This window comes from Peromyscus maniculatus, chromosome 1 (genome assembly GCF_049852395.1).
Source record: "Peromyscus maniculatus bairdii isolate BWxNUB_F1_BW_parent chromosome 1, HU_Pman_BW_mat_3.1, whole genome shotgun sequence".
NCBI lineage: Eukaryota > Metazoa > Chordata > Mammalia > Rodentia > Cricetidae > Peromyscus > Peromyscus maniculatus.
The window spans coordinates 137,235,629-137,259,456 of NC_134852.1; the positions used below are offsets into that span (position 1 = coordinate 137,235,629).

Genomic DNA, 23,828 nt, shown 5'->3' on the forward strand with positions numbered 1-23,828 from the left:
AGTCCTAGGAGAACCAGAAATTCAGAGTGTGGGCGAGGATACCCTTCCCCTTCTGCCTTCCGCAACAGCGGAGACCGAACTTGGCGACCCTGACTCCAGGGCGGTGCGGGGTCGGTGAGGTCACACCCGGAGATTTCCGGGGGAGTCGGCTCCTAGTGAGACTTTTAATGAGTCGTCTTAAGGAAGAGCAGAAACCTCGAGGGCCACCAACTGCCTAGGGGCAGCAGGACCCGGCAAGGTTCGCGGTCCCAGCTCCAAGCCGGCGGCCCCGCCCCTCGCAGAGCCGCCTCCCTGCGCGTGCGCACTGAGGGCGGCCCGGAAGAAAAAAAGGCGGGAGCCACCAATCCGCGGAGGCGCAAAATGGCGCCGGGAGGTGAGGTTCCTGCGCTCACGCGCGGCTTCTTCCGAGCTCCCCCTGGCCTCGGGGGCGTAGGGTATTAGAGTCAGGGGTGGACTGGGACTCCTGTCTTGGCACGTGTCTGTGTGGCACGGTCACGCACTCCACGGTGCCACTTAGACGTTTGAACCGCGTGGGCCGGGATCACCTTGAACCCGAGGAGAAGCAGGCGTGGAAGTGGCTGGCAGAGGAAGAGCTGCTGCGGATGCAGGTGTGGGCGTGCGCCTGGGCCAGGCGAGACAGGGATTGTTGCTGAGGGGTTGGGACAGGACACAGTCTTGCTTCGGTTTGCCCTCATGCTGCACCCACAGGCGGATGCTGGCACCGGGGAAGGGAAGCTAGACTTTATCAGAGGGAAGAGGTCTCCGTCTCCCCGCGGTGACCCCGAGAGAAAAAGGTTCCGCTTCAGTTCAGAGTCAGGTTAGTGCCGCCCCCCTCCTGTCTGCGCCCCTGGTTTCTCCAGAAGGCAGTGTGCATGTTCTGCATTGCCAGGCAGTCGATGGGGGCAAGCACCGAGTCAGGGACCAGGGAGCCCCAGCTCTGCTGCCTGCAGCTTTCCTCCACTCCTGACTCGAGCGGAGCTAGAAGTACCCCATCCCGACTGGCAGGGGCAGGAGGACCTATCCCAGCCCCGTCCCCATGTTCCAGACTCCAGCTCTACACCACCCAGCCCAGACTGCTCAGGACCCCCAACCAAGAACAGCACCACCAAGAAGTCATGTTCCAGGAGAGCCTTAAAGGAAGAAGCAGTTGAGAGCACAGATGAAGAGCAGCCAACAGCCCGGGCTGCCAAGATGGGACTAGAGGAGAGCAGTGAGGAGGAAGGGGAGGGTCCCGTCAGGGCAAGGAAGGTCTGGAAGGGAGGGAACACCGAGGAAGAGGATGCTGTCAAAAAGGCACGGAAGGGGAGGGCTAAGAAGCAAGCTGGGGCCAAGAACAAGCGAGCACCGGGCCGAGCGGCAGCCAGGAAGCAGCAGGGCAGGGGAGAAAGTGAGAGCGGTGAGGAAGAGGCTGTGCAGGGGGGAGGCACGGCTGCTGACCGCCACAGGGAAAGCGAAGACAGCGACGAGGAGACCCTAGCCAAGAAGAGGGGGCACCGGGGACCCAGACCGAGGGGCAGCAACGGGCAGAGGGTGAGCTACAAGCAGAAAGCGGCAGGCTCGGGAGACAGTGAGGACGAGAAGGGACTGGGGGCGGGAAGTAGTGGGGACAGCAGTGGGGAGGAAGGAGGGCGCTCCCCGAGGAAAAGGAGCAAGGACAGGGCCCAGACTGCGAGTGGGAGAAGGCAGAGTGCGAGCAGTGAGGACGGGGAAGGCAGCACACAGGAGCTGGCCACTGCGGGAGGAACTGCAGAGACGCGCACACCAGACGGCACTGATGGTGAGAGCACCGGCCAGGCAGGAGAGAGCGCCGGAGAGGAGAGGAAGAACCGCTCCTCCAAGAAGACCTCCAAGAAAGGCAAGGCACGAAGTTCCTCTTCCTCATCAGATTCCAGCCCAGAGCCCACCAGCCAGAAGGTGAGAGGGCATGCCAGGTGGGTGGCCTCCTGGTGAAGAGGCTGGGCCTTGAGCCGCACATTCCTTCTTAGGCTGGGTCTCGTCGTGCAGAGGACCATCCAGCTGTGGTGAGACTAAAGCGTTATATTCGGGCTTGTGGTGCCCATCGAAACTACAAGAAGCTGCTGGGCTCCTGTCGCTCCCACAAGGAGCGCCTGAGTGTCCTCAGGGCTGAGCTGGAAGCGCTGGGCATGAAGGGTGAGACTGGTATGCCCGAGAGCTGCTGGAGGGCCTGGGCACTGGGGAAGAGAGGCTCACCAGCCACTTCTCTCCAGGCAGTCCTTCCTTGGAGAAGTGTCGGGCCCTGAAGGAGCAGCGAGAAGAGGCAGCTGAGGTGGCTTCCTTGGATGTTGCCAATATCATCAGCAGTTCAGGTAAGGAATTTCCTCTTCAGGAAAGGAAGAGGCCGGGGTCAGATAACTAATGTTCTTCCCCCACCTCCCAGGCCGATCACGAAGAAGTAATGCCTGGAACCCTTCAGGGGAAGGAATCCCCCCAGGGGAGCTTTATCGCCGAACCCTGGACTCAGAAGAGGAGCGACCACGCCAGGCACCCCCAGACTGGTCCCATATGCGGGGCATCATCAGCAGTGATGGCGAGAGCAGCTGAACTCCATGCCCAAGGGGACCTTGCCCTGTTACACAAAGAGCCTGTGGCCCTGAAGCAGCTTCTGAAGAGAGCTAAGTTGCTGCACAGCACTCAATTCCTGTTCTCTAAGGTTGTTTTGGGGGTTGGTTTTTTGTTTTGTTTTGTTTTGTTTTGAGAGTCAATAAAGTAATGTTTGTAATTACTTCATCGTACCTGGTCCTCAACTCTCATGCCCTGTCTGTCCTTTGGGGCCAAGACATCAGGAAGTTGCTCTACCAGCTGGTAGTCTAACTCTGTCTTACAGATTCCCAGTTGCCCCAGTCCCTGGCCCGCCATCCAGTCCTCACCAGGCTGTATCAGAGGACATGGCTGTTCCGTCTTCCAGTGTGACCAGGTGGTTTCTCTAGTCAAACTGGCCTGACCAACGTGAAGCTTAACACCCGCTCCCGCCCCCATCCCCAGCTCAGCTCATCATCCTTCCCCACAGCCTCCGAAAGGTGGGTCGAGTAGACCTGACTGACCAATCCAAGCATGGCGAGCCTCTGCAGAATCCAGTGTCCAGGCGGGCATCCAGTAAGATACAGACCCGGGCTGCTGGGGAGCGTGCACCAAGGCTCTCCGAGAAGCTTCAAACCCAGAGCAAAGCAGGATTTGAGGGGTCAACAAGCTGACCACCTCCCAGTCATACATGCAGTAATGAAAATTCCTCGAGCTTTTCATCACGTGACCCAATGACACACAAGGAACACTGGCTTGCTACTCGTCACACGCCTTACACAGAAAGGGAGAAGTCCTGGGTCTGTTAGAATAACCAACAGTTTATTAAAAGCTTGCCCTAGGGCTCTGTGCCAGCCCCTAGCCGAGAGGGGCTCCCAGGACTGCTCCAGGCTCGGCAGCAGCCCTTTCCAAGGTCCTTCCCTTGTCCCCCGCCCCAGCCCTGACCCCAATTAAAAAAAAAAAAATGACAAGACGGCACAGGACGTCAGACAGCAACAGGAGAATGGTGAAACCCAGGCGTCCTGACTTCAAGAGCCCCATCCTTCTGGAGGAAGGCTCCTCCCATCCTTCTCGCCCTGGGCACCACACCTGCTCTGCCATATCCAGATTTGGGGACCCGTTGTCCCCAGATCATGGCCCATCACAAGGGTTGTATAGTTCTCTGAATATAATATATCTAGACCCACCCTTCCCCTCCCCCAGGGGACCAGATGAATATTTGACACTCACAGTTCCCACCTTTTGTAGGTGGTGATGGAGAGAGACCCTGGCACCATGGTGGGGAGGCAGGGCTCCTGGTCAGCCTTGGGGCACCAATGCCCAAGCTGGCCTGGGCTCACTGGCCAGCCCCAAGAAGCTCATGAGATGTGGAGGTCTGATGGGGGAGCTGGAGACAACGTCCTGTCCCACCACCACTGGGTAGGCTTCAGCACACTGCCTGTAGGCTCAGGCACCACCCACTCCCACCTTGCCCTGTTCCTCTGCTCACCACCCTACACTTCAGGAATAGAAGTGGGAGGAGCCGTTGAGGATATGGGAAGCAACACTGGTGCTCCGGCTCAGCGGGCCTGGTACTGCAGCAGGTGGGCCCACGTTCTCACTGCTGCTGCCCCCCGATGCCGCCCGCCTCAGAGGTTGAGGGCTGTTTCTTAGCAACAGCAGAGCCCCTCCACGGGGTGTTCCACTTTGTGTTGGGGGCCCTAGCCAATTTGGAGGCCCCGGGGGAGCCAGCAGAGCTGGCTGACGCCAAGCTGGTGGGGGCATGCCTGGTGGAGGCGGGCCATGGCTCCAGTGGGCCCCAGAACGGGGAACTGGACGGGAGGGCCAGGCAGGGGCTGGGGGTGGAGCTGGATAGCCCTGGGCAGCAGCTTCGGCTGGAATGCCCCCTAGAGCCATGCTGGAGAAGCCCAGCCTCATGCTCTCAGCATCAAAGGCCTCAATCTCACGGGCCTGCCGCTCAAGCAAACTCCGGATGCGCTCAGAACGCCCCGTTTGCAGGGCCAGCAGCTCTTCTTCCACCTGGGACACCCAAAACAGGGGTGAGAGTCCTGGAATGGAGAACCCCTTTCCCTTTCCCATCTTGGGGGGCAAGCCCCTTACCCGTTGCTCCAGCAGCGCCCGCCTCAGTGCTACCCTCTGTTCCAGCTCCCTCAGCTCCCGCTCGTGCTGACTTTCTGTGCGGATCTTGATCTTGCTCTGGTAAGCATTGAGCAGCTCCAGCTCCTGCTGGAGCTGCTGCCGGAGGGCCTGAAACTCTGCTTCTTGGGTCTCATCAAGCCGGAGCTGGAGGACAGGGAGAAGAGGGTTTAGGGACCTCCTCCTCTGTCCCCACCATCCTCCCCTGCCCCAGTAGGCCTGGCCCTAAGGTGGCAAGGAGCGGCAGTCTCAACCTCTATCAGAATGGAAGATGGTCATACCCTGTGGACAGCAATTACACTTGCAGGAATCTATCCCCCAGGTATACTTGCACATTGCTCGAAGTGTTCACGGAAGCGCTGTGATAGCAAAATGCTGGAAACAACCTAAATGTCCACCAATAAGGGATGGGTTAAATAAATTATGGTACAGCCATTCCATGGAAAATTCTATACTGTATAAAAATGAGATGTGATATGTGTGCTGACATGGAATGATGTCCAAGAAATAACTGGGTGGAAAAGGGAAGTCAGAAAACGATGTCAAGTCTGATTCTAATGTGTTTAAAATTTTTATGTAATTTTCCAGATACTACGAAAGTTAATCACTACAAAATTACCTCTGAGGGGTGGCACTGAGTGGGAATGGGGCCCTCTAGCTCTTTGGACTCAATGTGCGTTTGAAGCAGCCCACTCCAGTGCTGTGTACAGTTTTCCTAAGAGCAACCTTCCAGATTGCTGAAGTCTGAGTAAAAGGTGGCCTGAGAGCCACTCGCTGTAATCGGCTCCCCTGCTCCCTGTTCACACAGAGTAAACTCAGGTCCAGAAAAAAATATTACAGCCATTATTTCCCTTGGTGTTTCTTGGCAGAGCAGGCAGGATGACTTTGTTAAGACATTAGGAAAATAGTAAGAGAAATAATAAACCACTGAGAAGAATATGAAATAAAACCACTATGAAGTAAAAGAACCCCCGAGTGTCCTGAGTCCAAAGTTCTGTTCACACCTCCCACCTTCCTTTGCCACGACAAAGTTCAAAGCAAAGACCAGCCTCCAGTCTCCCTCCCAGACCCCAGGCCTCACCGCCTGTGAGCTGAGCATCTCTGAAATGGACTGGTCGTACTGCTCGGCCAGGATCGCCAGCTTGCGCGTCTGTTCCTCCTTGAGCCGCTTAAGGAGGCTCTTGTGCTGAGCCTTGGGCGTGGTCTCCAGCAAGTGTGCCCGAAGAGCCTTGTACTGGCGCGTCTGGATCTTACACGTTTCCTGGAACTGCTTCTTGATCTGCAGCTCCTTTGACTGTGCAGTGAACGGATCGAGGGGAAACGGGGCAGGGGAGGAGGAGGAGGAGGAGGAGGAGGAGGAGGAGGAGGAGGAAGAGGAACAACGAGGGGAAGGAAGAAAAGGAGGAAGGAGACAGAAGCAGAGACAGGGAGAGGGAGAGAAACAGAAAACATGTTAGACAGAGGGGGCGGGGGGAGCTGTACACAGACAGACACGGAGAGATGGAGCTGTTGAGAGGTCAAGAACATCTCCACGGGCAAGGGAGGCAGAGAAACAAGAGGTTCCGAGAGGACGTCAGAGTTGCATGGATGTCACAGACAGGGAGCCGAGAATCTTCACAGAGGACTGCGTACACAAAAGCTCTGAGCATGCAGAGGGAGGGAGAAACATCACCCTGGGATGGAAGCATGTGATCAACGTTTAGGAATGTCCAGACTGAGTGAGAGACCGGGGCACACAACACTGACGAAAGGGCAATACAACCAAGGGCAGGCAGAGGAAGCCCAGGTCCAGCACCTCAGGGAAGGCAGGAAGAAGCACTGTGCTGAGGGATGGGTAAGAGGCCACCCCAGTTAGGTCACAGAAGGGGAAGGGCAGCAGGAGTTGGCCAGAAAAGGTCTGAGAAGTTCCACTGGGAGCAGCTGCCACCCTGACGAGAGCCACATATTAGCCCAGCCCAACATACTTCGTCCCCACTCCACGCCCACAGCAATCCCGGGCCTCTAGTTGGCACATTCTACCTGGTCCCAACTCACCACCCTCGACTGTAGAGGGTCTGCTGTCCCAGCCCCCAGCCCTGTAGACTAATGCCTGACCCAGGTGACAGACGCAGCTCCAAATCATGTAGGCAATGAGTTCACAGTAAAGGAAGGGGCAAAGAAACCAAAAGACTTTTACCCTACGTATTCTCTGGAAGGGTCTCACAATCGGAGAACTGTGAGATCAGGAAGCTCTGTGGAAGCTCCCTCCACAGGGGCTCAGCCCAGAGCTGGTTGTGGTCATGGTGCAATGAAACTATGAAGGCAGAGGATGAGGCTGAGGAGTGAAGGGCGTGAAGACAACGGAGATGGGGTGAGAGGTCATGGAGCTGAGGGCCAAGGGTCCAGATTCGGGGCAAACCAGGGAGGCTAGGCGGCAGGACAAAGCAGACAGAGGCAGCCTGGGCCAAAGGTATAGTTCCGCTCAGATATTTTATTGTGTTTTTCTTTTCTTTTTTCTTTTTTTTTCTTTTTGGTGGAGGGGGAAGGGGACAGGTTGGAAGGGAGACAGAAAAACAAAATCAAAGAGGGGAAAAAACCCCATGACTTCCCTCCCTGCCACCCCTGGCCCCAGGCCTGAGCCGATGAGGGTGAGGATGAGCACACACACAGCAGGGAACAGCAATAACTTAGGGGACTGGGGGAACACAGAGTGTCATTTCTGGACTCCACAGTAGAGGAGGCTGCCTGTCTCGAGATCTCTGGGGCTGGGACTGGACCTGGGGAAACATACTGAGGAAGAAAGGTCAGAGGGGAGGAGAGACTGGAGAAACTTCACTGAGTCGTGGGAGATAAAGTGCTCAATGCCCTATATTTGGGTGGAGGGTTGAACTGGTTACCTCCAGGGAGGCAGGGCCCTGCGGGTCTGAGCTCTCCGCCCAGCCACAGCCCCTGGTGGTAGCTGTCGGGAAGCAGAGAGCCCAAGACGGCGCTGGCTGCGGGGTAGCAGCCGAGGGATACGACTGGGCCGTTCGCCCTTAAGCAGGCCCCAGCTGGCTAGTGTGTGAATAGCCCAGGGGGGTAAGCAAGAGGCTAATCTGTGGCTCGCCCGTGCTAGGCGCCAGTTCCAGCCCTTGCACAGAGCCCAGACTCTTGCCAACAGAGCTAGTGGGTGTTGGGTAGTGCGAGGATGTCCCTGACGGGGCCGGGGGACAGGTAGTCGGCTTCTAAAACTGTTCTTGTTGGTCTTAGGGTACAGCGCAAACAGCCCCCGGTCTCCCACGGCCCCACAGCCCTGTAGGGCCCGAAAGGCCATGGGTGACAGGCGTAGCAGAACCCGCAGCCAAAGTCGAGAGATGCCTCGACGAATCTGGGGGCCTTGCTGCCGCACCCATTTGCCCCCAGCTGCCATAGCTGCCAGAGGTAGAGCCAGGCTGGGCCAAGCTAGGAGCCAGGCAGCCCCCAGGCCCAGAGGCACACCCATAAGGCCTCGGCGCCAGCTCAGGCTAAGGACGGCTCCTAGTGCAGTGCCCTGAGCCAGGAGAAGGAAGAGGCTGGGGGGCAGGTGGAGGGCTGTACAAAGGAACAGGTAGGAGGCCCCCAGGCCCACCAGCCCCACCTCCAGGGCCAGCAGCGCTGCCTGCAGGCCGCCCCCGCCCTGGGCTGCCAGCAGAGGGAGCAGCAGCAGCAGCAGGAGGGGCAGAAGGCCGGAGGAAGACCCCACTGCAAAGGAGAGGCCGGCCAGGAGGCCGTGAGACAGGAGTCCAGGGAGCGGGCTAGCAGGGCACTGTCTCAGATGTGATGGAGGTGGCTCTGGGGGGATATCTGGGGAAGGACAGCCATCTCCAGGATCCCTGGGGGTTCCAATCGGAGCCCCTCCCTCCTCTTCCTCCTCTTCCTCCTCCTCCTCAGGGACCGGAGTCAGAACAGGACCCTGGACCCAGTCAAGCTTGAGCTCCACATCCACAAGGTTCCTACCCTCCTTCTTCCACAAACTCCATGCCCCAGCCTCTTCCTGGCCAATAATACTTCTCTCCTGGGATGCCGGTGATGGGACTCTAATCTCCTTCATCTCCTCAGATATATCCCAATCTTCCTCATTAACCAGACTCCTATGTTTTTGTGGGCTGGAACTAAAGGTTCCCATTTCTTCCCCCAGAATCCTCTGCTCCTCTGGCTCCAAGATGGTCCCTTCCTCTCCCAAAATCCTTCTCTCTGGCACTGCTTCCTCCTCCTCTCCCAGCATCCTTTGGTCCAGGACTGCCTCCTGGCCAGATGAGCAGGGCTGCTCTTCACTAGGGGTGCCTGTGCTGAGTGGCCCCAGAGCCCCAGTAGCAGGGAGGCCCATGGGTAGCTGGCCTGCACGTACTTTGAGGCTCTTGGGCTGCTGGCGAACCTGGGCCGCATGCTTCTGCCGCAACTCTTGCTCCCGTCGCTTGTTGTATTCCAGCTGGTTGCCTAGCTCTGTCTGGTGCTGGAGGCGGGTGAGTTCCGCACGCGTGCGCTGGACAGCTTGGAGCTGCCGCAGCTCCAGCTCTCGGGTAGCCTCATGCTGCCGCAACAGCAGAGCACACTCCAAGTCCTTCTGCGTCTGTTTCTTGTTCAAGTCCTAAGTCAGAAAAGAGGTAGGACCCACGGCTCAGTCAGGGAGCCTTCTTGAAGAATTAAGAGTACAAGATTCCTTAGCCAAGAGTGGGGAGGTGAGGAGCGTAAGCTCTTGGGTGGCCTAGGGAAGGGACACCTAAGGCTATCCCAGCAGGGTCCAGTAGGGAGGAAAGCAGGGAGACTGCTGAAAAGAAGCCAAAGCCAAACACTACAAGAGCAGCGGAGAAAGAAGACATTGGGGAGGCAAATGAGAGGAGAGAGGTGCAAGGATCCTCGGGCAGGAGGAGCGGAGGGTGGGGGGTGTGGGGGGCGGGGGAGGGGGTGGGGGGGGGCAGTCTACCTCTCGAAGCAGGTCCTGGTCCAGGCTGTGTCGGGCCAGCAGCATCTTGCGCTTGTACTGGCGACACTGCAGTTCGAAGTACTGCCGCTGCCTCCGCAGCAGTCCGGCCTCCTCTTCCGCCTGGCACTGCTGCAGCTGCTCCTTCTGCCTCAGCAACCACTCGGCCTTCTCTCGTTTCGGCGTGCTAGGGTTCTCCTGGAGCTCCTGGCAGGGCAGTGGGGGAATGAACGGGTCAGGGTCAGCCATTCTCTTGCCTACCTCATGGCCCTTGGCTCACCCAGGGAAGACGGGGCCAAACCTCCTTCAGCTGCTCCTTCCGAAGCTTATAGGTTCGCTTCTGCGCCTCCAGCAGGGCGGCCAGCTCCTTTTTCTGCTGCCCCAGGATGTGCTGCTGGAACTTCCGCTCCTCGGCCTGAGCAGCTCGGGCTTCTTTTTCACCAATGGCCTGGTGCCTCCGGGCCAGCTTCTCAGCCTCAGTCCCAAAGCCAGCCCGTTGTGCCTCGAGTTCCCGCTGCAGCCGCCCACTGTGCTCCTCACGTTCACCCCTCAGACGGGACTCCAGGGCCAGCAGCTGCTTCTGGTGCTGACGCCGCATCCGCTTGTAGCCACTCAGTTGCTCCCGCAGAGCCGAGTCCTGCTCATGCTCCTGGATCTGACGGCTGACCTAGAGCAGAAAGGATAAACAGTGGACTCAGCCCTCGCCCTCGTTCTACTTACACAGATATGGTGTAGAACCAGGCCCTCAGACTCGTGGTTCCATTGTTATTAGATGTCTTCCTTACACTTGAACTCTCTGAATAATTATCTGCTTCGTGGGTTAGTGTAGTAGACTGAGATGGTAAACAGTGGTAAGTACAGGTCCAGGTGAAACAGCAGGACAACTCAGATTAGTGCCAATCAGAAACACCTGGGCTCAGATCCCAGCTCTGCCCATTATTAGTGCTTAATCTCAGCAAGTTAACCTCTCAAACCACCACCTCTCATCTGTGACACAGGCCACCAACACCACTGCATAGACAAGTGTGATACACACAGAAAAACAAACCAGTGGGTGCTGCCAGCATCCTGCCTTCAGCAAACACTGCTGAGGTCTACCATGTTCCAGGAACTAAACTAGGGTCTGAGTCCTGATATGTTAGCTCAAGAACTCTGGCTGCAACCTCTGGTTTCAACTGTTCTATCAGTGGCTCTTAGGCTCATCTAGGTCGCCAAGGCCCAGGAAAATCAGCTCTCTCCACACAGTATGACAAAGCAGCATCAGGAGCTCAAGAGTGCTCCTAGCAAACTCCAGAGCCACAAGCGAAAGCTTGAAAAGCACACCAGTGGCCTCCAGGGGAATTGTTGGTATTCACATACAGCCCAAACTGGAATGTCACTTAAAGTTCTATCAAGAGCACGATCAGAAAGCTGTTTCATGAGAAGCCTGAACTTGCTGGGCATGGTAACACAAGCCTATAAACCCCAGGACTTGGGAGTCTAATGCAGGAGGACCACAAGTTCAAGGCTGAGCTACTGTTAGAACCCATCTCAATAAGCAAACACACTTTTCCCATGAATTGAGAAAAGTGAGATTTTAGAAGACTAAGATCCTATTTACAGGAACAGAACCACACCCAAAGGTGCCTGGGCAAGTATGTTGGGCAAACAGCCTCACTAAGTCATAGGAGCCTCTATTTTTAAATGGGATCCAACCCTTTCCCTCCCTATATGGGAAAAGCAGGGAAGATTAGACCTAATCATGTGTGTGGGCCTGATAAGTCAATGACGTGAGGCAGATCCCTGAACCCATCCCTGCCCTCGGAAGGAAGCACCAGATCCAGCAAACTGCACACTGCCACCAGGAGCACCACAGCAGGGCGGACATGCCTGTCCAGACAGGTAAAGCACCTCAACAGCCAGAGGAGCCAGGAAAGTCTCCACAAGCTGTTATTTCAACAAGGCCTTGGGAATACCCAGACCAGACAATGTGATGACTAAAACAGTCTGTTGAGAGAGGAACAGGCAGAGACAGTAGTAAAGCGAGGGTAGAATCTTGACTTCAATCAGGTGCCACAGGGAGAAAGTCATTTCTAGACTTCTGTCTGATGTATCCAGGTAACAGAGAAAAAAAGACTATAAAAAGCTGAGTGACGATGGTCACACTTACCAGGGAGGCAGTACGGATGGTAGCAAAGTGGTCCCGGTTGCGGCAATAAGCCCGGCGGCGAGCAGAAGAGGTGGTGGAGGTGGGAGGGGCGGCAGGTGGCTGGAGTGGGCCTGGGGTCATCTCTGGCTGGTAGGGATCATCATATAGGTTGTCTGAGCCCTAGAAAAAGGGAAGAAGGAAGGGATGCCCGAGGGTCAGGTGCCAATGGACCCAAGGGAGTTACCTAAGGACTCATCCAGGCTGAAATGAGGAGCAGTCACACCGAGGAGAGCAGAGATCTAGGCAGTTCCTTAGCAAGTCAGCTCAGGCTTGGCCTCTTGTCTACTAAGCTGCTCAAGGTGAGCTGCATACCGGCAGTCTGTGGATGATGGAGCTGTGGGAAGTGACTGTGTGCTCCCCCTCCTGCATCATGGCCATTTCTCGGGCTTCAGGGCCTTCTTCCTCCTCCTCTTCCTCCTCCTCCTCCTCTTCTTCCTCCTCCTCCTCATTGTCTGAGGCGTCTGCTAGGCTGTTGACTGAGCTGCTTTGGCTGGAGGCGCTGATGGACATGCTGGGCACTGAGTGGCTACTCTCTAGACTGGTCAGGGTCCCTGCTCGGTGCATGTAGGGTTCTGCCTCCTGCGAACAGGGTGTGAGCTGTTGGGCATGGAAAGGAAGGACAAGGCTAGAGAGCAGCACAAGAAAGAAGGTGAAGACAGGCGGGAGGAAGGGCCAAGCCCAGTATGGGGAGGTGTGAGGGAAAGCTAGGTTACCTCCTCCTCCTCTGGGGCCTCAGCACCAGGGCCATTGGGTGCTTCTTGGAACAGTATCTTCTTCATCTTTCGGTACTGCAGGTTATCCAATTCCCGTACAGCATCCTTGGTCCTCTGGATTAGGTCCATGATGACTGTGGGTGGCCGCTCCCGGAGCACGAAGCGGTGCTAGGGAAACACAACACCCGAGCTCTGCTCAGTTCTCCCCTCTCCCCTCTAGACACCATGCCTCTCCGGATCTTCTGGCCTGAGGCCCATGCCCCCCACAGCTGGATGCTCACCTTTATCTTATCCCTGTTTCTCACAGCAACTCTCTTTACTACCCAGACAGCCTCATTTCTTCAGGCTTCACTGATAGGTAAGGATTTCAGGAGATGCCAATCCAGCTTTGCTTAGCAAAGGCTAAGTGCTTTTGGATGTATCACAAGACCTTTTCAGGCCGTCAAAAGTTACCCTTTAAAAACCAGGAGGTCGGCTGGGCGGCAGTGGCACACGCCTTTAATCCCAGCACTTGGGAGGCAGAGCCAGGCGGAACTCTGTGAGTTCGAGGCCAGCCTGGTCTATAGAGCGAGATCCAGGACAGGTACCAAAACTATAAGGAGAAACCCTGTCTAAAAAAAAAAATCCCTGCACAGGGAATGAAGTTCCCCAGTTTGGAAAACTTAAAAACATCTGAGACTAAGAAAACTGTGAAAACAAATGACTGCTCAAACGAAGATAGTAGGGCAGAGAAAATTTAGCAAAACACTGAGGCAGTGAGGCATCAGGGCCCAGGGCAAAATTCATAACGGAAGATTCCTGGATGAAGAACTGGAGATCACTGACCTGAACTTTCTGTGGCTCTACCCGCTCCAGTTCTAGACCACCAGGCCAGAGAGTGCTCACCTTCAGAAGAACCTCTGAGGTCGGTCTATCTTGAGGGATTTTCTGAAGACAGGAGTCAACAAAATTCCGGAAGTACTCAGACCTGACATCCCAGGAAGTATGAGACAGAAGGAGAAGGCATGAGCCAGGCAGCTAGACCCATGACCTAACCCCTTGACCCAAGAAGCCCAGTCCTCACCAGTGTCCTGACTGGAGCGCAGGGGACTCATTCTGTGCAATGTGGTATAAGGCACTCATTGCATTCATGTTAAACAGTGGTGGCTTCCGCTCCGCTACAGAAAGTACAAGGAAAGAAGGTGAGAAGAGGCAGATGATCAGAACCTAGAAGGGAGCTCAAAACAGCCTGGGTTCAAATCCCATATCCCTGGCTTCCTTCCTGCTTGATCCTGAGCAATTCCCGATCCTGCTGAGTCTTAATTTCCTCTCAGTAAAATGTAATGCCCGTTCTATTTGCTACACGTGGGCAGAGTAGGGATTAAAGAAAATGGCAAAAAGGCGTAAGAAGCACACTCAAGTTATCAGTCCAACTAGTACTCATGAGGGCCAAACGAGAACAAAACCTGCCAGTGTGGGAAAGACAAAAACAAAAACAAAAAACAAGAAACATGTTCTGTGTTCAAGAAACTTCTTTCTGGTCTAAAATGAACTAAACTAAATAAGTAACATTTGACAGAGTTGGGGATGTAGCTTGGTGGTAGATACTTAGCATGTGCCAGACTTAGATTTGGTCCCCGATACCATCAAAACAAAACCAGTGACACCAAGTTCAAGTTGTTAATTGCGGTAAGAGGGGAACAGGTAATGGCTAAGAAACTAAGGAGAGGTCGTTTCGAAAAGAGAACACTGGCGGGAGCTGAAAGAGTGTTAAGCAGAAGCTCCTGGTGGCTCAGAAATGTTTTTTGAGACAGGGTTCCTCTATGTAGCCCTGGCTAGCCTAGAACTACCTCTGTAGACCAGGCTGGCCTCAAACCCATAGAAATCCATCTGCCTCTTTCTCCCAAGTGCTGGGATTAAAGGCCCATGCTACCATCGCCTGGATGGTTAGCTGTTTTTGACCTAAATAGTGATTTTAAAAACTTAATTGCCAACAATTATAAAAATATAAATTTGCAGTCTTCAAGAATCAGATATGGGGCAGAAGAGATGGCTCAGAGGTTAAGAGCACCGACTGCTTTTCCAGAGGTCCTGAGTTCAATTCCCAGCAACCACATGGTGGCTCACAACCATCTGTAATGAGATCTGGTGTCCTCTTCTGGCATGCAGGCACACATGCAGACAGAACACTGTATACATAATAAATAAATAAATCTTAAAAAAAAAAAAGAATCAGATATGGTAAAATGGAGTCTCTGTTCCTATATAACAATGGGAACTATGCAACAGTGGTCCCCTATAGTAATGGTGGCCTCCAGCTTGCTCTGCCTTCCCCTCACACTGATCCCCTCACATGGAGTACTGGCTGCCATTTCTTTTCTTTCTTTTTTTTTAATAATTTATTTTTATTTTATATGCACTGGTGTTTTGCCTGCATGTATGTCTGTGTGAGGGTGTCAGATCCTCTGGAGCTGGAGTTACAGGACAGTTGTGAGCCACCATGTGGGTGCTGGGGATTGAATCCAGGCCTCTGGAAGAGCAGCCAGTGCTCTGAACCAGTGAGCCATCTCTCCAGTCCCACTGTCTGCCAGTCTGATTGTCGAATCAGGCTTTCCAATAGTGGAGAACTACTGGAAACTACTTCTGTGTATCCAGAGCCCTACAAAAGTTAGGAATACAACAGACAGCTCTTCTCTATGACCTGTTCCGTACACTTCACCACCTGTCTGGCCACGGCCTCAGATGGTAAATGCAGTATATATGGAGACAGAGGGCAAGAATACAACTAACTCCCTGAGAGCAGGCACAGGCTCCTAACAGCTCCACGTGGGCAGAGCCCATGAAGGAAAGAGGAAGCAGAGGCTCGAGCCTGGTCTAAGACAGCTTTGGTTTAGGAGGCAATAGGAAGACAGCGATGGCTGAGCCGGGAGTCAAAGGACTGTACCGAGCTCAGGCAGACCTCTCCGGCATGAGTGCGTCAGAGATTATAAAGAAGAGAATGGTTGCCAGTTGTGGTGGCGCACACCTCGCCGGCATGAGTACGGCAGAGACTATAAAGAAGAGGATGGTTGCCAGCTGTGGTGGCGCACACCTCTGGTCTCTGAGCGTGAGGTCAGCCTGGGCTGGGGTGGGGGGGGACGTCTACTAGAGGAAAGGTCTCTGCAGGAAGCAGTCGTAAGACAATCACTCCGTGCCTGGTGGTGTGCTGGAGGTCTTACAAGCACTACCCCTTCAGACAACTGCTTCCGTAGTACAGACTGGCAGAGAGAGCACCAACATGGCTCCCAGGCCTCAGGAACTCACTTGGGCCGAGCTTTTGGGACTTGTCAATTCACTGCATCAAACATGTAGTTCCAAAAGCTCGTCTCAGGTCCTCGGGTCTGCTCTTAACCTCTAAACTCCTACAGTGCTGCTTTCTGTCTGGAATGTCCTACCCCGAGTCTTTCTAGCAGCTCTTTGTCTTCCAGGTTTGTTTAAACATCTCGATTACACACAGGGCTTCCTTAGCCCCTAAACTAGGTCAAGTTCAGCTCTGCGCCACTCCCAGGGCCTCTCCACTCCTAGCCCATTGATGGAAAACATGCCTAACTCCCCTACTTATATGCAGTTTTAATGAAGGCAGGAATTTTACCACTGTACCCCCAGAACCTAGCACACTGGGCACTTAAAACAAATCTGAAAACCAGCTAGTGGACAAGAAACAAGAACTGCCATAAAATCTTTAGGTATAAGAATTGAAAAAAAAAAAAAAAAAAGAAAGGAAGAAAAAAGAAAAAAGGGGTTGGGGATTTAGCTCAGGGGTAGAGCGCTTGCCTAGCAAGCGCAAGGCCCTGGGTTCAGTGTGGTGGTGCACACACCAGAACTCAGGAGGAGGAGGCAGAGGGAGGTGGATCTCTGAGTCTGAGACCAGTCTGATCTACAGAGCCAGTTCCAGGACAGCCAGGGTTCCAAAAAAAAAAAAAAAAAAACCTTTTCTCTAAAAACAACAAGAAGGTAGGGTTTGACAACTGATTGTATCAAAAAGGCTCCAGGGTGGTCAAAATGGACAGGAGCTCTGAGGCCTAGGGTTCATGGGATGGGATGGGGAGAGGGAGAGACATGAGGGGAGAATAATCTGAGGAGGCAGAGGGGACATCTTACCCAACTCAATACAGGTTATCCCCAAGGACCAGACATCCACTTTGCCATCGTATTGCCCCTCATCCATGGCCAGGATCACCTCTGGAGCCATCCTGGGAGGACAGTGGGAAAGAAATGCTAACCACTGAACCCAGACCCACACTGCTTTCCAACATCTCGGGAATCTCTTCACCTACCACCTCTCCTCTCCTACTCACCAGTATGGAGTGCCCACAAAGGAGTTGGCAGGTGCCATGATAGATGCGGAGCCAAAGTCCCCCAATTTTACCAAGCCTGGTTCAGACAGCAAGATGTTTCCAGCCTTTACATCCCTGACAGGCAAAGAGGAAAGATGAAAACTACATCTCAGAAAAGATGTGTAGGGGCTTTAGCAAAATGAAGACTGGTATAAAATGCACCCCACTCTCAGCCCCAGCTGGTGCCATCATACCTATGGATCATGTTGTGTGAGTGTAGATATGCCAGGCCCTGAAGCGCCCCGTGGGTCACAGCTGCAATCTCCACCTCCTGAAGGGGCTTCTTGTGCACTGCAGGGGGAGGCAAAGTAACCAACTGAGGCAGCCACGGGGGTGGAGTAAGCTCCTTCCTCCTGCGGCTTTCCTGCGTATCTTCCTTACCCACTTTCTGATTTACTTACCTTCTAGAAGATCAGAAGCTGAGCCCAGGCAATACTCCATCACCAGCTAAGGAAGGGTCAAGTGTTAGAGATCAGCAGATTCTGGCCACCCCTGGCCCAGCTCCCTTGAGCAGAAACTCAAAACAGAACTTTCTTGTTTATCTTCCACTCAGGCAATGCCAAAAGGGTAATGACAGAGAGGAAGGGCGGCTAGAGAAACAAGAGGTGGTGGGAGAGTCTCTGGGTTCCAGGCCTCCTGAGAATGACTCCAAGACGCCCACCATCGCCCCATGCAGATCCCTTTAAAGTCCCCTTCAATCATCTCCTCCTAAAGAACACATGTCCCTTGCAACTTATTAACTGTCTAGGTCACTCTGGGTCAGCCTCTCCTGTACCTATACAAATGCTTATATTTTTGTTTGTTTTTCTTTTTGATACAGGGTCTCACTGTGTAGCCCTAGCTGGCCTAGAACTCAGTATGCAGACCAGGCTGGCCTTAAATTCACAGAGCTCGACCTGTGCTTGTCTCCTCAGTGCTGGGATTAGAGGTGTGTGCCACCATGCCTGGCTCATGGGTTTTTCTGAGGACTAGTGTGGTTCGGAGAGACTGCCCACTTAGGAGGCTGGACTAGAAAAAGGTGGATCTGAGTAAATTGTGGCAGTGTGGGACAACTCACCCAAGCTGTGTGCTCCCTCAGGTAACAGCCCCGGTACTGAATGGTATTGGGATGTCGTAGCTTCTGTAAGAACCGCACCTCCTTGATGATGTCCTGCCATTTCTAGGAGGTCAAGAGAAGAGGGATTACCCACCTGCATGCTGAGACCAAGGCCCTCTGCCTCCACAACCTCACCTGAAGGAACCCGACTCACCTCGTTTGACTGCTTCCCACTGTAGGACATCTTCTTGATGGCCACCACTTCACTGCTGCGGACATCCCGGGCCTGAGGACCAGATCGGAAGATGGCAAAGACTACTTTGGGCACGCGGTGGAGGAGGAGCCGCTGAGCCAGCAGAAGGTGGGAAGGGCTACTGTGGTGGAGGGGTGCCCAAGGCCTGAATGGAGACCCCCAGGTCTAAACAGACCCCACCCTTGCTTGCTTTACCCTCTTTATGACCCAACTCACAAAGTATACAGCGCCAAAGCTGCCATGGCCAATTTCCCGGAGGTCAGAGAAAAGCTTCTCAGGGTCATCCTTGAAGAAGAGCTCAGCTACATCAGGGTCTTTCAGGCTCCCTGCCCGGCCCCCAGCTGGCATGATGGCCCCTGGGGGCCCTGAGATTGGGACCTTGCCTGGGAAAAGTAGACAGGACCATTAGAGGAAGGACAGTGCCCTGAGGGAGTTAAAGGGCCCCCCTCAAGTTTCTGCCTTCTCCTCCCCTCACTGATGAGAGGGAGGCACAGCTGAGGAAGGGCAGGGGCTATTAGTTAACAACATCAAAGCTTTAAAAAAAAAAAAGTTACCCTGGGTGTGTGTGGGGTGTCCCTGGAGTCCCTAAAATTGCCAGGAAGACAATTCTGGGAAGCTAAGCATCCTCATCAAGTCCCTCAGCCTTCAACAATTTCCCAGTTCCCTAGACACAGCCATTCCCTTCCAGCAGAAGTTTCTGCCTCCCAGCCAGAGCTTCATATCCCACATGTCCTGTCCCACAAGTTCTCATAGTCCAGTGATTTCCAGGCACCTTCCTGTCCCCCTTGGTGTTGAGGCTACCTCCTCCTTCAAGCTCTCACACACTGGATGAGAACAGGAAACAGTCAGGCCGGATGTGGTGGAAATCCGGCCATTGTTACAAGTGGGTACTGGCCTAAGGGACCAGGAGACTCATTTTCAAAAAACACAGGGACATTGTGGCAGGGAGGACATCTAGAATGGGAACAGCAGGGACTGGCACCTGACTCTGAGGACCTCTGTGTTCTGGGTTGTCTTACTTATTCAGTCAACTGCTAAGCAGCATGCCTGCGCATGAGATGCTGTGGGTCACAAGTAACATTCACTGAGCATGGACATTTAAGCATCTCACATGCTTCACCTCTCACTGGGCTCCTACAACCTTATGGATAAACAATATTGTCACCTTTATCCTTTACAGATAAGTAAACAGGCTCAGAAAGGTCAAATGATCTGCCCAAAGCCAGTGTGACACCACCAGGCATCCAGAATCACCATTTTCCAGACAGAGTCACTGAGGCCGGGAGGAAAAAGGCTTTCCCAAGGTCACAGAACAGGACCTTTTCCTGTCTGGTGCGGACAGCATTGTTAGGAGGGCAACTATGCATAGCCTCCCGTTAGAGAAAGCCACTCAGGTCATTCTAGCCCCTAGGGGTGGGGCACTCCAAGCCAAATTCAGAGAGAAAGTTGCCGCAAGGTCCGGGAACCAGAACACACAGGGACTCCGAGATAGGCCTTTTTAAGGACTAGTGGGGGAATGTAGACACCAAGAGCCCTCAGCAGAGTTGGGCTCCTGAGGCAGAGTTCTAGCTACTTAAAAGTACCTAACAATCTCAGCATATAATTATATTCTGTGGTGCATTGTTTCCTGTCCATGTTGTTAATTCTGTCTCCTCAGCTCAACTGGAAGCTGGAGGGCAGGGAGGGAGCCCGAGTCTTTGGTGGGCCCCCAGGGTGTGAAAGGCTCAGAATAGCTTGTGAGATTGATTGATTGATTGATTGATTGATTGACTGCCCTCAGCAACTCCAAGTCTGCTCACGGCAGGCTGCTTCTCCTGGAGCAACAGCGTTAGCCCCCTCACCACATCCCACACAAGGGCAGGTGCTCACAACTTGCCAAGGGAACCGTCATGACTTCTTCATCCCTAACAAGCCCAAGATTGCCAACCCAGAACCTCAGGCCACATGAAAGATGGCCAGCCATTGGAAAACATTACACAGGTCCCCCTTCCTTACAATAAACATTTGAGCAGTTACCAAGGTCTGGGCTAAAGCATAATCACCTTCTAAAATCCATGTTGCAAAAGTCCCTAAATTATCTTACCAGTACATCCCATCTGCAACGTATAGCCAACAGAGCTTCAGGGGAGTTCCTGATACTTCTCTTTGGTTAAACGGATTACAGAATGAAACTATATGAGATCTCACACTCAGAACACTTTGCAGACACTAAACAAATGTCTTTTCCTCCTTTGGCTCTAGGGTGGCCACAAGACTTAATCCTGGGGGGTGGAGTAGAGGGGGCTCATTCTAATTCAACAGCTAAGAAAAGCCACCACAGACATCGTTTGTCAGAAGAGAGAACTCGGTCTGGAACCCAGGCCAGAGTCTGGGATCAGGGTAAGAATGAAGGTCACATTAGAAAGAAGACCCAGGAGGCAGAAACACAAGCAGAGCTTCCTCTCGGGAAAAGCTTAAGTATAACCTTTCTTGAAAGGAAGATCATTACACCCCAATTTTTACACCTCATCCTGATACAGTCTCCTGTCAATCCCTGATCAAACCCAGGCTCAGAAGAAATGGCATAGCAAAAAAAAGGTACAAGCCAGGGACAAGACTTGGGTTAAAATCCTGATTCTGCCACTTGGTGACCTTGAACAACCTCTCTGGGCATCAATGTTCTCAACTGTAAAATGGGAAGACAGTAATAAAAGAATTCCCATGGGTTGAGCAGGTCTGAGAGTGGCATGAGAAAAATGTATTTTAAAGTACTTTGTAAAGGGTAGGTCACTTGGCAAATGTATGAGATTATTTACACTGTCACAGCAAGAGACAGGTGGGTAAATGCAGCTGGAGGAAAATATTACCAAGTGTACATACACACATACACACACACACACACACACACACACACACACACACACACACACACACAGCTTTGAAAGGACAAAAATTCCAACTAGACCAAGCCAGAAAAGAATATAAAGCAGCCAGTGTGGTGGCTTGCACCTCTAGCCAAAGCAGTGGAGAGGTTAAGGCAGGACCACCTCCAGTTTAAGGACTGATCGACCAGCCAGGGCTACAGAGAGGCAGTCTCAACCAAAATAAATAAATTAATAAAAAAGATAAGCCCACCTACATGGGGATCAACACCCTAGAGCACTCCAGAAAGAAGAGTATAATAAAATCATGTAGAAGAGGTGGTTACGAGGGCAAAAATAATAAGGCAGAAGACTAGAGGTGGAAAGCCTTTTGATTAGTTAAGCATCCTAGGGCGTGACCCTTAGTGACATGACAGGCCCCGTCACCTCAGGTCCCCCTTCAACCAGACACAATGAAGGGAAGAGGAAGGGAGAAAGAGGTGGCAACAGAAGGCAAGGCTGGCCAGAAACTGACCATGGGCCCAGCAGGGCTTCCCCATCCTGAGGAGAGGGCTTGTCCAGCCCCAGCTTCTCAGAAAGGACCTGGCCACAGGGACTCACGCCATGCACCCGAGTCTCACCTGGTAGGGGTCACTATGGTGCCCCAGCGCCTCCGCTTCCGCCTGGGGTACTCCAGTTGCTCTGACAAGCAGGGAGAGGGGCAAGGAGATCTTCCCCCTTGCCACCTCTTCCTCAGCTTTCGCCCTTTCTGAGGGGCGGGCCCGGGAAGCCTCCCCTGGAGGGGAGGGGGTGACAACCTGATCTGACCTCGCGGTCCAGTCCTCCCCCAACTCGAGGGCGACAGTTGCTGAATCCCGGATTTCCGATTGTGGGGTCTGAGCCCCGTATATTTGCAAGGACCAAAAATGAATCCGATATTTGGACGCCTGGGGAATGAACCCCGGATACTGGTGCACGAAAGAGACCGAATCCCAGGTATTTTAAATTGTATAAAACAGAGACCCAGGTTGGTAAAGGTTGGGACTCGAGTCCCAGATATCTGATATACGAGGGCTCGACACCAGGGTATTTAAGAAACGAGGGGCCAAGCCCCAAAATCTGGGACCCAGGGGCCTGAGCCCCAGGTCTTCGGCCACCGACACGGGGCCCACCCCGAGGACGCCCGGCTGCACGGCCCCTCTCAGGCTGGGGTCCGAGAGTTGACAGCCCCCACTCCAGCCCTGGCCTCCTCCCTTTCCCGTCCTCCCTCTCCGGAACAGCTGGAAGACTGTAGCTGAGGCGCTGCTGATCGTCCCTGCGCCCTCACTCCCTCTCCTCTTCGTCTCAGCTTCTCACCGCACCACAGCCCTGCTCTCGTCCCGGCCTCCCTCTCCCTCTTCCTCCCAATTCCAAGATGGAGACCGGGCGGGAGCGCGCAGGCGCGGTAGGGACGCCCGGCCAAAGGGGGTGGGGCCCCAAAGGAAATCGCCCCGCCCCTCGCCTCTAGCTGCCGCGGCCGGGAAGGGAAGCTGCCCTCGAGCCCGAGTGCGCGCGCGCCCCGCCACGCGGATCCTGGGTGGGCAGAGGAGCGGAGAAAGGCTGGGCTTGCTTGGGGAGGAGCCCAAGCGCGCTGTCCGAGGACTGCCGGTGGAGGGAGCTGTAGCGCATGCGCCCGCCCAGCTTTCGCGCTGCGACTGAGCTTGTTGCTAGGGGAAGCTCCGAGGGGGCGCGCAAGGAAGGAAAGCTATGGTCTGCGCCTGCGTGCGGGATGAAGGCTGAGCGGAGTAAAGCAAGGGTGCTAGCAACCGCGCGGAAAAGGCGGGAAAACGGGCCATTAAGATGCTCCCAAGTAGCTACACTAGACCTTGGCTCCCAAGGGCGAGGATGATGTACCAGAGTGGGGGAAGCCCGTCCAGTAGGGTTGTTATGACTGGCCAGAAGTCATGATGCATTTCTGTCGAAGCATTTCCACTATCTGAAAGCCCCTACCTAAATAGAATCAGCCATTTAAGTTGCTGGAAGAAAACAAGCGATCAAATGGCACAGGTGGGCAGTCACAGTATGCCTAAAAGGTGTAGTGGCGGCTTAATTCCAGCACTCAGCGGGCGGAGTCTGCAGCCGGGGAATACAAGTTCCACAGCAGCCTGTAAGCTAACGGAATCACACCATCAAAAAGCAAAACAAACAAACCAAGTTGGGCGTGGAGGCCACGCCTTTAACCCCAGCACTTAGGAGGCAGAGGCAGGCAGATCTCTGTGAGTTGGAGGCCAGCCTGGTCTACAAATCGAGTTCCAGGACAGCCAGGGCTGTTACACAGAGAAACACCGTCTCAGAAAAAAACAAACTAAAAAAACCCACAAATGAGAAAATGAAGCAAGCAGCAGGATGGCTCAGGCATTTCATCCCAGCACCTGGGAGGCAGACAGAGGCAGGCAGATCTCAGAGTTTGAGGCCAGCCTGGTCTACAGAGTGAGTTCCAGGCTAAGCGGGGCTATATAGTGAGATCCTGTCTCAAAAAACAAACAAAATAAAACAAGGCTGGAGATATAGTTTAGTGAGAGAGTGCTTGCCTAGCGTATCTGAGGCCCTATGTTCAATCCACAGCACCACAAAATGGACAGGATCAAAACAGCTAAGCTGGTGCTTGCTATGAAAGTCTGGCAACCTGAGTTCAATCCCCTGAACCCACAGAAAGGCATCGTTCTTGTGATCTCCACATAGATGCCATGGCACATACATACATCACGAGTGTGTGCACACACAATAAGAAAAGGAAAATTCTTTAAGTCAACAAGGAAAAGTACCCCCAAAAGGCATACTTTACTCCAATCCCCAATAAGTACCTTACACA

The 23,828-nt window shown here is 53.8% G+C and overlaps 2 protein-coding genes across 7 annotated transcripts; one reads left to right on the plus strand and one right to left on the minus strand.

Annotated features, from left to right (window-relative positions):
- The first annotated feature begins 239 nt into the window (after positions 1-239).
- On the plus strand, positions 240-2,753 carry Hirip3 (HIRA interacting protein 3). 2 transcript variants are annotated; one of them, XM_042283703.2, is made up of 7 exons: positions 361-422; positions 485-608; positions 709-817; positions 1,046-1,914; positions 1,986-2,151; positions 2,229-2,327; positions 2,399-2,753. In XM_042283703.2, the coding sequence occupies exons 1-7, from the start codon at positions 361-363 to the stop codon at positions 2,560-2,562; spliced, it is 1,593 nt and encodes a 530-aa protein (XP_042139637.2). In that variant the 3' UTR covers positions 2,563-2,753. The 2 variants fall into 2 exon arrangements, with proteins under 2 accessions (XP_042139634.1, XP_042139637.2); XM_042283700.2 differs by lacking the exons at positions 485-608; positions 709-817 and having other exon boundaries at positions 240-373.
- Positions 2,754-3,339: 586 nt separating this feature from the next.
- Taok2 (TAO kinase 2) lies at positions 3,340-22,492 on the minus strand. Of its 5 annotated transcripts, XR_013045033.1 has the most exons (20): positions 21,619-22,433; positions 18,354-18,520; positions 18,099-18,170; positions 17,906-18,007; positions 17,250-17,295; positions 17,043-17,139; positions 16,810-16,923; positions 16,613-16,704; positions 13,557-13,650; positions 13,379-13,460; positions 12,494-12,661; positions 12,093-12,377; positions 11,742-11,900; positions 9,894-10,259; positions 9,596-9,799; positions 9,020-9,259; positions 5,756-5,968; positions 4,956-5,060; positions 4,639-4,821; positions 3,340-4,557 (listed from the first exon to the last, which is right to left on the minus strand). XR_013045033.1 is itself a non-coding variant. In XM_006977091.4 (19 exons), exons 2-19 carry the CDS (start codon positions 18,483-18,485, stop codon positions 4,039-4,041), a joined length of 3,150 nt encoding a protein of 1,049 aa, XP_006977153.1. In that variant the 5' UTR covers positions 18,486-18,520; positions 21,619-22,492; the 3' UTR covers positions 3,340-4,038. The 5 variants fall into 5 exon arrangements, 4 of the variants coding, with proteins under 4 accessions (XP_006977153.1, XP_006977152.1, XP_006977151.1 ...); XM_006977091.4 differs by lacking the exon at positions 4,956-5,060 and having other exon boundaries at positions 12,093-12,359; positions 21,619-22,492; XM_006977090.3 differs by lacking the exon at positions 4,956-5,060 and having other exon boundaries at positions 21,619-22,439.
- Between the last annotated feature and the right edge of the window lie 1,336 nt (positions 22,493-23,828).

Coding starts and splice junctions, on each gene's coding strand:
- Hirip3 (XM_042283703.2), top strand. CDS start 361: ATGGCGCCGGGAGGTGAGGTTCCTGCGCTCACGCGCGGCTTCTTCCGA. Junction 609..708: donor AAGAGCTGCTGCGGATGCAG/GTGTGGGCGTGC, acceptor CTGCACCCACAG/GCGGATGCTGGCACCGGGGA. Junction 818..1,045: donor CCGCTTCAGTTCAGAGTCAG/GTTAGTGCCGCC, acceptor CCCATGTTCCAG/ACTCCAGCTCTACACCACCC.
- Taok2 (XM_006977088.3), bottom strand. CDS start 18,485: ATGCCAGCTGGGGGCCGGGCAGGGAGCCTGAAAGACCCTGATGTAGCT. Junction 18,008..18,098: donor GTGGGAAGCAGTCAAACGAG/GTGAGTCGGGTT, acceptor TTGACCTCCTAG/AAATGGCAGGACATCATCAA. Junction 16,705..16,809: donor TTTGTGGGCACTCCATACTG/GTGAGTAGGAGA, acceptor CTGTCCTCCCAG/GATGGCTCCAGAGGTGATCC.